This window comes from Temnothorax americanus, unplaced genomic scaffold (assembly GCF_048541705.1).
Source record: "Temnothorax americanus isolate GAGA-0224 unplaced genomic scaffold, ASM4854170v1 Scaffold91, whole genome shotgun sequence".
Taxonomy (NCBI): domain Eukaryota; kingdom Metazoa; phylum Arthropoda; class Insecta; order Hymenoptera; family Formicidae; genus Temnothorax; species Temnothorax americanus.
The window spans coordinates 266,893-279,743 of record NW_027509814.1 but is presented as its reverse complement, the minus strand read 5'-3'; the positions used below and the strand labels follow the sequence as shown (position 1 = coordinate 279,743).

General features: G+C 40.9%; 1 protein-coding gene across 1 annotated transcript in view; it reads right to left on the bottom strand.

The window, feature by feature from the left end:
- Positions 1 to 12,851, bottom strand: part of LOC143908304 (protein Fe65 homolog) — a 171,798-nt gene that overhangs the window by 132,014 nt on the left and 26,933 nt on the right. The window contains exon 2 of the mRNA XM_077425922.1: positions 5,818 to 6,206. Coding sequence (XP_077282048.1) covers positions 5,818 to 6,118 — 301 coding nt within the window. The 5' untranslated portion in view covers positions 6,119 to 6,206. The remainder of the gene's footprint in view (positions 1 to 5,817; positions 6,207 to 12,851) is intronic.

Genomic DNA, 12,851 nt, shown 5'->3' with positions numbered 1-12,851 from the left:
CGTGTGTTTAATCGCGCGACGCTCTTTATTAGTCATTGATTGACGCGAAATAATAGCGTCAACGTCAGCGGAGTGCGCGATCGATAACGGAAAAATAATTTAATGCGCCGGGGTGAACTGGGTCATTGATTCGCTTTGCGTTAGCTCTGCCGGGTAAGTACCCGATAACCAAATTTAACTCCGACGAGCTCTGTAATAAACGGATAAGTAAATCCATTAGCCGCGCTACCATAGTAACGCATAAATTCGTGATCCCCTCGAATGCGCCGATAGCAATTCTTCGTGTAATCGATTATCCCCCCATTGCCATTACGTCGCGTGACTGCATCGGTGGCATAACTTTCTGATGCGTTTGGAATATCTCAGAGACGCGATTGCAAAAGTAAATTATTTGTCACAGGGGGGGGGAATGGCTCTCTAGTAAAACAGCGATATGTCCGTAAACGGTGTAGATCGTGCAAAAGGGGATCGGAATACAAAAGATAGAGAGAGCTGTCCACCGTCGGATGAGCGTCGCATAAGGACGCTGAAGTTATGGCTGCGCCATTGCAGAATATACCCGGATAGATCAGGGATGGATGAAAACTGTGGTTCCGAGCGGGTGGTTGGTCTGACGCAGCAAACAGAAAATAATACCGGGCAGCATTGTTCCCATTTTGTTCCCCCTCTGTCCCGCTTTATCCACTCGCCATTCGCGTTTTGCCACTGTAGAATCATCCGCGCTATTGTCGAGTTTTGCCAGGAATCTTCTCTCGCTCTTCATTTCCCTCCGCAGCCCTACCGTTATCGCTGTAGTACTCCACCCAACCCACTTTTTTGTTTTACTGCTCCCGCCTATACGAACGGCATACGTATTCCCATTTTTTAGCCGGGGTTTAAAGGGAAAGAATCGTGACAGATTGCAGCGTTTATTCCAAAAAGAAAGGCAACGTTTATCTATATTATTAAACGCATTTGTGTGCGTCATGTATTAAAGTTATTCCGCCGCGGGCTGATTACATGACGTGAGAGAAATTTACGTAAAAGCTTAAAGCATGATTTGCTTGAATACGAAGAAATGTGACAAATATTTAAAAAAGAAATAAAAATATAATAGACACATAAAGAGAAGATAATATATATGTAGAAATAGTATGAAACACAGTTCGATGCTCTTCGTCCTAATTTTACAAAAACTGCACTATACATCGCGGAGAAATTTAACGGTGCGAATAATATAAAGATAGGAGAGTGAAGGGTATTGCACGCAACGAAGTTTACAGCTGTAACGGAGAACGGTGATCGACGTAGGTAGCTCGTGAATCCGTAAATTTAATAGAATTCTGCCAAAACTCTCAACCAGATCTGGCAGCTCTCTGAAAGCACTGTCGACGGAGTTCAACCACTTTGCAGCCTGACGACAAGCGATCGCACCAATTTGGCTCACTGAAATAGACTTTTGAGTGGTCGACAGTCGACACGCCGTTTGATAGCGTATTGCACGAAGCAATGATGTCCTAAGTTAAAATATCTAACTAAAATATATAAAATGCCTATGTTTCTTATATCATAATTATATCGTCGCCAAATCATCTTAATTTATATCAAGAGACACGCGGTAGTGTCTCGCGCCAAGTACACGCGGAGCGAGACCGACCGTGACTCTTTTATACGCGACGCGACGGGTTGCGAGTACCCGAGATGTTGAGATCTCGATTAACGAGTGAACGGATCAAGTTCTAAGTGGGCTTGATCGATAGCTTAGAGTCCAATTAAGGGGGGGGGGTGTTTCTCTTATAATATTCCGCTACGTGCCCTACGAGCGGAGATATTGCGACGCAAAGTCCAAATGTAAAAATTTTTTATTAAGTACAGATTAATACGCAAACTTAGCAAAATTTAGCAGGCATATTAAATCCATAAATTAGTTGCCAGTTATCCCAAAAAATTAATTAGAAAAATTTAAATGGAGAGTTCTGTAGAGAGAATTCTTCTTCTTTTACAATTTAAATTCTTTTAAATTTTTTACAAACGTCTACGAATTAATATGACTAATTTTTCTAATACATTGACACGTCTATCTAACAATATACCTATGTATATTTTGCGAAAGTTATCGATAGTAAGCTGGACAAATTATCAACATGGAAACATCGCTTCTTTATCCTATTCTCATATAGAAGAAAAACCGTTACGCCAACGACGTGAGGAGTAAATTATCCGCAGATTAAGAGCGTCGTCCACACGGAAAAGACGACTGCCAATTTCTAAGGGATTTCTCGAGTACGTGAGACGATACTCCATTTTTCCGGACGACCGTTACGAAGAAACGGGATCGAGCCGTAGAGCGATTTATTAAGATCCTCGACGGTCTCCCAGGCAGAAAGTAAACCGGAGCTGGAAGATGGAACGAGGAGAACTGACCGGGAGAGTAGCCAAGAAGGATGACCGTAAGGCGCGGCTCTCGTCTCGGGAAATCTTAACGCTCCGCAAGACCAAGGCTTCTCTCTCTCTCTCTCTCTCTCTCTCTCTCTCTCTCTCTCTCTCTCTCTCTCTCTCTCTCTCTATCTATCTATCTCTATCTCTATCTCTCTCCCTCTTTCGAAAAACAAAGTCTCAAGCGCGGAATCTTTCGAGAGCAATGAAAATAAATCTTGCAACGTCATATCCGTAAACATACTTTTACCAAAAAAATTTTACCGAGAGTAAAAACGGAAGATTTTATAAGAATTGCGGTGCTTTGCGTGAGTCAAACGAATTTTCGGGACGTAAAGAATACCACGATAATAATTTCTTATTTATTCCAAATCCTTTTCCTGAATTCGATAAAGGATTCGTGAACGGATATTTAAATTACGTTGCGATAACAGTAAATCAATTATTCCTTTATGCATTGAGTGTATCTTTCGTCGCTATTATTAAGTAATCTAATTTATTTTAATTTATACTGTACAAAAAATACCATAGATTAAAAAAATAGAAAAGGGGACAGGTCGACAGAAATGCATTACGCTCGAGCTCGATCGGATTATAGCTGCAATGCGAGCAATGCGCGCCGCGTGCGAAAAGTTATGTTTGTTGTTGATCATAAAAACGGGATATTCACGAGCGTCCGGGAAACACGTGGAAAATTGCGGAAACGCGGAAATCCGCGAATAGTGAAAATCTCGTCGTGGAAAAGCTGCGCACGCCGGATATTTCAATCAACTCGCCGGATTGCGCGATATACCGTTGCTCCAAAATCGGTGTGATTGGATCGCTTCGGCCCGACTCGATATCGATCGATCGTTCGTCGATCACCGGACGGTGTACAAACGACTACAAGCGAGAATGAAGGAGAGGAGCCGGGCGTTAAAAATAATCTACGCGAGACGGAATAATCATATTTCACGATCACTTCGCGGCGGCGACAGCGGCGACGGTGACGATAGCGCGCAGAAAATTGAAAAACGAGGCCGAATCAGCGCGCCGGATGGCCATCGAAAATTAGTTTTTCGTATTCATTTGCTTGCCGAGAAAGTACATTTCATCGGCACGCGTGATGAATCGTAACCGGCACGCACCCACCCTTTCGAATAAACGTTTCAATCTGTCGTGGATCGGTTTTCATCGTTCAAGGGACAATAAAATATGGACGGTAATTCAGGAAGGGACAAGACACCTACGCGCGACAGTCGACTTGGTAGAAATATTTTTTAGTCGAATCAAATAACGACACAAAACGCTATGGATAAAGAATGATAGACACGAATAAAGCTGAAATTAAAAATAAAATATTCTTTACGATATAGTTTTTGTGAAATTAGAACGAAGAGCATCGAACTTTTGTACTATTTCTATATGTAATCTTCTCTGATACTCTCTTTATGCATCTATTTTTATTTCTTTTTTTTTATTATTTGTCGAATTTCCTTGTATTCAAGCAAATCATGCTTTAAGCTTTTACGTAATACTCTCTCAATCTGAATCAGTGAATATACTATGAATCAATGACTATTATTCACTCTGATTCAGATTTAGAGAGTAAATTTCCCCTCACGCCATGTAATCAGCCCGCGGCGGTATAACTTTAATACATTAAAATATGTTATATACGTGTATAAGCAAAAAAAAGCATCAGAGCCAGAGGAACGCTGCTATAGCCTGTTCGATCATCGAAGACAAGCAACGTTCGGGCGCGGGGTTACAACCAAGTTGGATAGGTGTAGTTATCCATATGTTACGACTGAAATTTAGCTACCGCACAGATTCTTGCTGTTGCAACTAATTTTTTTTCCGTGTATCAATTCTCTATAGTTGTCCCAACCATAGGTGTAGTGATCTCTACTACGGCAACATGATCACATCAATGTAGGTGTGACAACCACCAGATATAGCTGCCCCAGATATTATTAATTGTGATTGTGTCAACCAGAATTCTGCATCTGGTAACCGTATCGTTTTTTCCGTGTACTTTAACGAGACGATTAACGAAAAATATAATAGCTCTGCACCGTGTCCGTCGAACCGAAGTTCTGTCGTAACAGCTATTAAATCATTCGATATATGTTTCAACGTCTCGGATGTCGAAACTGTAATATACAATTGAAAGCGAGCGAACACACCTATTACATTTTTCTCCGTGTCGAAGGTCCGTCCAACTAAAAATATATATCGAAGGTCACGCGTTTAAATGCGCGATCTTACGGGCGCGTGTCGTGGGTGTACACGATCCATTGTCTTTTATTACGAAAGCGAGCATGCTGGCGTAATGGTCGGGCCGTAGTTCACATTAATGGGCAATACACGCGATCATGACGACATCGTGAAAGTAGCTGTGCGTTGGCAGAAGTGAGCGGCGCGGAGCCCGTGATTACGTCCGCTGGTAAATATGCTCCTCGGCTGAAATCCCGGTAATATTCCACGTTTTTCACGACGAGTGATTTGTCGGTCTATGTACGAGGTACATAGTACCGGTTTACTGAGGTCTCGGGATGAAAAATGAGTGCTTTCCTATGGCGAAATCCGGAGAAAATTTTGAGAGATATCAAGTGTATACACATTTTTAATTATGTACACAAACTTTTTTTTTCAATACAGTCTCTAATATTAAAATTAACTTTACATATTAGTGAACCATTTTGTATTTTTTTTCCGAGATGTTCTATATATAGAACGGCGAAAAATTTACATCTCGATGAGAATTCCCGGGAAAAATCGCGACAATAAACGACATAAATTGTGAAATTACGCACAATCAACTCCCGCTGAGTTAAACGCGGCGTACACGGAAAAAACAATATGGTTACCAGATGCAGAACTCTGGTTGCCATAATAACCACAATAAATAATAATATTTGGGGCAGCCACATCTATGGTTCTCACACCCACATTGATGTGATCATGTTGCCGTAGTTGAGATCACTACACCTATAATTGGGACAACCATAGAGAATGATTGATGCACGGAGGAAAAGAATTAGTTGCAGCAGCAAGAATCTGTAAAGTAGCTAAATTCAGTCGTAACATATGGATAACTACACCCATCCAACTTGGTTGTAACCCCGCGCCCGAACGTTGCTTGACTTCGATGATCGAACAAGCTAGCAGCGATTCTCTGGCTCTGATTTTTTCTTGCTTAGACACGTATATAAGACATCTTAGTGTCAAAAATCATTAATCGCACACGTCATGTTCTCGAAAATTTTAACCTCGATTTTATATAACAGCGTTGTTTCTGTTAAATTAGCTGTGGTAAAAAAGAATTTTTTTTCCGTATGCCAGTGCTGGCGTGGCAACTATGATATGATTGTCACAACCATCTTTAGGTGAAAAAGTAACAAATATAGGAACACTTACCCAAGAAGATTTCGTCGATGTCGTCGGCGTGGAGATCAAGGTCGAGCTCGGGCGCTCCGTTGTTACCGGGAGCCTGATGGCTCCTCTTTACCAAGTCCATCAGCTCCAGGAGATCGTCTCGCAGCTCGAGGCGGCCCGCGGCCAGAAGCTCGGCCAGCAGGGTCAGGTAGGGAGAGGTCAATAGACGCGGACTGGTAGCACGCAGGCAACCGGGTAACCAGAGTCCTGGGAGGCTGTACGGAACCACCGGTACCGCTCCGGCACTGACGAAGCCACCGTTCAGGAGTTCGCCGCACAACATAGATGCCGCGATGACCTCAGCTCCTCCCTCGTGACCTTGGCACCGCCTCGATGTCGACTATCTGCAAGCTATCTCGACAAAATGTCGACTATCTCACACACCGCCTTCGATTAGTTTAGCGCGCGAGAGCGGGACGTCCTGGCGAGGACGAGGGAAATTTATTACGAAACGTGCAGCGAGTTCTTCAAAGGTTAACGGAGTAAAAAATGGGACGGGGCAGGCGCAAAAGTAGAGTGTTTCGTGACTTTTCTCGCTGAAAAAGTCGAAAGACTGAGCTTTACGAGTTCCTCTCGAGCGAGTTTTTAGATTTAAAAAACAGTCAGCAGCTGTGTTTAACTAACGGAAGTGAGTTAAGATTGCAACAGCAAAGATGATTATGCAGCAGAAGATTAAAAAAAGGTTCAGAATCAGCAACTGTTCCAGAAAATAATTAACTGCAACCGTTATTATTTCATAGGTTAATAATATAGAAAAACATGTTGATTGCTATCTCAAGTATTAAATAATCCTGAAATTTCTTACGGCTTTTATATCGATATTTTTTTATAGTAAAAGTTTCGCAAAATGTGAGTACAGCACTAGTATATTATGAAACGTAACTTCGTATGCAGGACGCATCTTTCTTCCATTTAAATAAACTTTGCAAACGCGTGTAAGGCTTTTTAACCCATTTATTTTCGCAAACTTTCACGTCTGACATAATCAAGGATAAGAAAACTCTTGTTCACGTCAGTCAGTTTTTTTTCTCAAGAAAATTACATATATGCGTGAAATAGATATAATTTATAAAATTTAAAAACTTTGACAGTGAAGATTTTATAAAATCAAACTTTGTTATAGAGAAACATATCCCTTTATCGTTGTGTCACAAATATCATAGGACAACCATTTCGTAAATACGCGTGTATCTCGATGCAGGATTCAGCGCTGCCGAAGTCGTCGCCGAAGCGACATTGAATATACAATTCCTCGGGCGAGCATGAAAACCGGGAGGAACGACGCGAATATAATAATAGTTGCGAAATTTCAAATCCGGTCTCGGTAACAAAGGAGCCGGGGTCGGGTAATGCCGAATGCGAAATAACTGAGGAACAATACGATCTCTCGCAGACGGGCAAATGCGCACAATTATCGTGAAATATATACGCAAATTAATCCTATCCACGCGAGGCAGGTCTCGGCGATGAAACACGAACCGAATGGAGTAACGAGAAGGCGGTGCCGGCGAGATACGGGAGATAACGGGTGTTCGAAAGCGAAGGCGCTTGGACAATCAAGTTTCGAATCGGTCTGTCGAACGATTTCGATTTGATTGACTACGGTTTATGGAGTTAAATGAGCTAAGCTTGCCGATTCAATTACGGCAGATTTGCTTCAAATTTATATCGATTTCTGTCTGGAGTAATTGCCTGTAGCCTCTTCATGCAACTTTTATATTTGGATTCACTCCGAGAATTCAATATTCCAATAAATATTTTAATTATTCCCGTGTTAAACATACACTAAATTTAATATTTTAAACTTGCAGCAAAGTAAAGATCAACTCGAACTTTTTTACCACTAATGAACATGCTGCGTGCCAATCTCTATATTAAAATCTAAAAAAGAAAGACATTCTTTAAATCGATCGCGAGAGGAAAGATATTCTTAAAATCATCCGACGGTCGTATCTTTTCAGTGTCACATGCAATATCCAAGATAGTTAAATTCACGCACCATTTTCCCACGCGTACACTGAAGAGGGATACGTGATGGACGACCCGGATTTTTCCGAAGAGAAACGCGACACAGATCGCGCTACTTCCGAATATTCTTCGAGAGGACGCGCGGACGCACTCGGTTGCGGACAACGGCGATGCGGCACTGAACAGGCGCAAATGGAGCGTGACAGACAGAAAACCGGAAGTGATCCAATGGGAGGAGAGACATTCCCGTGGAGCCGACCACGTCTCGGCGCGATGCATGACGTCAGGTTTAGAGCGGGTGTGAATGCATCGAGTGATCTCATATGGCGACAAGGCTGTGATAAGCGCCCGATGCACCCGACATCGCAGTGAAAAATTGCAAGCAGGCGAGAGTTGACGGATTTTTCAAGGCCGGAGACCACTCCGCAAATAAATCCGATCTTGCTTTTATACGTTAATGAATTAAAAATTCTCATCGATTAGAAAAAAAAAGCGATTTAAAAATCATGAATGAGTTGGATGCTTTAAAATTGGAGCAATAACAAACCTATTCAATATTTTGTAGAAGAAAAAGAATATTCTTAAGATATACAATTTAGCACTTTCATGAAAGTCACTTTATTGAAAGTCATCCATCATACATAAAAGCATTCGTTTTGATTAAAATTAATTTAATGAGATTTTAATCTTTATTGATAAATGCACGATCAGTTAAGAAATAATTCAATAGTAGATTTTATCGATAAAACGGTCTTGGAATAATATAAGATCTACATGTCGATCCGAGGAAGACGCAACGATGCGTCAGATCAGGAGATACGTTCCTGGGTATACAGATACCCGTTTTCCTCGCGGCGCGGATCATCGCTGATTGTGAGTCGAGCGTGGCGGATTAGAAATGAGGTACGCGCAGCGAAAACATCTCGCCCGTTAATCAGATCGCCTACGCACGAATTCCCGCAGTACACGTATACGAGATTACATAATACGCATCTCGTGCGGCATGAGATTATGTCGCGAGACATTCCATTTCAAGGAACTTCGGCGTCCCTGAAATTCCGGATCGGAATTCGCGGCATATCGCGCAGCGGCGTAGCGACAAGGGGAACGACGACGCTCGCGTCCCCCGTAGTCCTCCGCGAAATCGAGCGCTACGCGGACAGTATAAACACGACGAAATTATCTCGCGGAATCCTTCGAAAGTATTCGTTATGGAAACCGGCATAATGCTCGCAGCTTATGAGAGGTTGCGAAGATTCCGTGCGCGTCATCGTCGTCGTGGAAATTACTCGGGGCAGAGCAAACATGTAATATCATTCATATATCCGCATGACAGAAATTTACTTGACATATTATAACGTAATCCAGAATTTTTCTGAATTCTCTCGCGATGACCTGTGATATATTTTGGGAATCCGGTTTTCTTTCCCCAAGAAAAAATATAATAAACAAGAATAACGGCAGACAGCAGCGGCGGATTTAAAGTTGCATTTTTTAAGTTGTGGCATAAATAGAGCTTTTAAAAAATATATTATATATATATATATATATATATATATATATAAACACAGATTTCTTTCTATATTAATCGGACACGTGATCTATTTTACAAAAGTGTTGCAGCGTCACGTTGACTGCCCTGGAATGTAACGAAAAATTGTCCGTAGATTCCCGCCCGAAAAGAGTCCAATATTCTCTTGCTTTTCAGATTCGACTGTGAGTCATGGAGAATGATTGCAGCCAGGACGGCGTCGCGCGAAATCGAAGCTGCATAATTTTCTGGTTCACGGATCGGGCGATTGATCTGACGAATTGCATCAAGTGCATCGCAAATGCACATGGATAATGCTGCATTTGCGTGATTTAACGGAGTGAAAGATACAGACTGAGGACACGCGCGTGTGTCATTCTTAATGCATATTTATAAGTTTCCGACAAAAAAGACTTTCTTTTCGAACAAAAATTTATATTAAACGCTTCAAATTTTATTGGAAAGTTCTAAAAGATATGATGCCGTATATATTATATATTCTTATCAAATATGCGATTCAATATTTGTTAATATCCGCTAAATACATGTTTTCCGGTACAACATAATAACCGTAAAATCCGGAACTTTCAATCATCAATATTAAATATCGCTTCGATCCCAACATGATAACAAGTATCGGATTGGTTAGCGTCGTCGCAGCAAGCGCAAATATTAGCAATACATTTCCGCTTGTCAATTATACATCGTGATATTTGCGCGTATTGCATCGAAATGGAAACGCATCCATACGCGACACATGACAATTATAATGTTCGTAGATTTTTTTTCGATCATCTCACGCGACACATCGCTGTCATACAGTTTTTATTGTAAAGTAGCCAAATAAAATAGTCAAAATAAAATCATTTAATCTCGTTGCAAGTTATTGCAACAATACATGTTGCAAAGATAGAAAAAAGGGGAGCATTAAAAAATAAAAGCATTAAAAATAAGATTTTCAAAAACTCAAATAACCAATAAAAATAACAAATGCTAAGAATTAAATCTCGCGACTTTCTTTCAGTTGCAATTGATAGAAAATAAGCAATTGCGTATTAAAACGTTCGTTTGAATTAATTTGATCGATCTATCGAGTGAAGTATAATACGCGATGGAGCACGAAATAAATTCACATATAGATATTACAGCGGAAGTACTAATTACTATCCTGGTTAAAAGATGTACTTGGATTAAAATTCTTCGCTTGTTACTCGCACGCGATTCGTATAAACGCCAAGCCAAACTCGCGAGCAGTGCGCGCAATTGCACTATTACCGGCTAGAATGAATCACAACCGACTAGGAATACCGCAATACCGATACTGGCAACTTTCTGGATAACGGTAGAGAAGAGACGAAGGGGGCGCGCGGTGGATAAAAGCATCGACCAGGGACGGCAGACGAACGGGAGCCATGGCTACCCTCGTTATCGTTCACCCCCTCGCTTATTCGAAACTGGAACAACCCCTCTCCCGCCTTACCGGAATGCCCGCCATGAAACGTACGACCGCTCGGCACGAGATATCGTTCCGTCTCGCCGCGGCCATTCATAACGCAGTCTTAAACACCCAGTCTTAATCACCCCGCGAAACGGTCCGTGATTTATGGGCCGCAGCCGCGGGTCTCATAACCACCGAGTATCTCCTCCTACTAAAAACTTCACGACTCGCGGGATTCAAAAAACGTGAAACATCCCGCGGCCGCGGACCGCTCTGACGCGGTCACCAAATTAACCGCGGCTCTCGTGTTATTTCGAAACGCGAAATTCGTGTCTCCCTCCCCCATCATGTGCTGTGAAGAGGCAAGTTAAAATTTTCAGACAAAATAAATCTATATATATAAAACAAAGTCGGGTTAGTTACACCATTTATAACTCAAGAACGGCTAGACAGATTTTAATGATCTATGATTTGTTGGATTCGTCTCCGCCCCGAATAGCATAATATAACTAAAAAAAAAAAATAAATAAATAAATAAATAAATAGAGAAATACCGGGGCCGGGGCGAAGCCCGGCGGGGCATGCTAGTTTTAATTAAAAGAATTCATCTTTCAATATATAATAAAATTGAGAAGAATGCTTCCCCAAACACTTAAGTATTTGCGTGAATTTCCACGAATTTAATTTTCACGACGCGACGCCATTTATCTTCTAATCGTACACGGCGGTATGCGAAAGTTAGCAAATAATTAGCAAATTAATTCCATATATAATTTGTGTTCTAATAATTTGACTTAAATAGCTTAATATACCTTCTCCGAGTGTAAATCTATTTGTTACCCAGACATTTCAGAGATTTAAATTATAATCAAATAACTTTAATAAACTTGGCAATTAGAGCCAAGTTTAAATCAAGGACCTGGACCGAAACCGAAAATCGTATCGTAACTGATATTTTTGTTGGGCCGGAACCATAAACCGTACAAAAATTTTATAAAGCCTATAGGAACCGAAATCGAAACCGGCACTGTTAAATTACTTTCGATCCACAATTTTTTTTCGGTTCTTTAGACGCAGCTTCTACGAAAGATTATAGGTGGAGAGGGTACGCACACAAAAGAAGAGGCACGTACATGCGGCGTTTCTTTTTTACGTGCGTATCTCCGACATCGCTGTGTACAATGTGTACAAGTATTGTCGGTTGACTAATAGATAGATCGATTGAGATAGAGATATTCCTATCCTATCCTAAGATCCCTAATTTTTTCTGCAAGTATTAGTTTCTCTACTTTAGTAGATTTTATATTAATTAAAGTCATTATATTTTCAAAAAAAATTAAGACCAGAAGATGAAAACAGTGAAAACAATAAAAAATGCCACCTACGTCAAAATATCATTCATTATAATATATTATTAATTATTATACACATTTTATACAATCTGTATAATAAATTAAAATAAAAAATAAAAACATGTATCAAAAATTAAGATTTATAACTCAAAAGTATATATCCACACACGCAGTATGCATATATGTAAATAATTTAATTCAATAAAAATTTAAAAAATAAGAAAATTTAAAAAACCCGAAAAAACTAACTTGCACAATACCGATACTTTTGTTAACTAAAAATTGAAACAAAAACCTTTATTAAGTAATTTTAATGGACCGAAACCCCTCGAATAGATTTATCGCTTAGAGATTTCGTGACAACCCTTTCCGCAACCAAGAGAAGGCTATCATTCACCGGTGCATCGGCGCATCTGCCGCGAACATCGTGTAATTCCTCGGGAACGAGGTTGACTTTGGAGGCGGCAGGTGGTTTCCGAGACCGAGTCTGATCGATATACGAAGGAGAGAGAGGACAGGCTTAATGACGAGGCGACGATCGACGGCGTTATTGCTCAACGTCCGTCTCGCGATGTCGATCGCATCCGCGTCCGCATCCGAAGGAGAAAGAGAGAAACGATAATAATTAATGTCGCCTTTCCCATCCGAAACTTTTCCGCCACGTAGCCGTGACCGAGCACGTGCGCGGCATTCCTGCCACGTACGTAAAATACACGACGTGTCACGA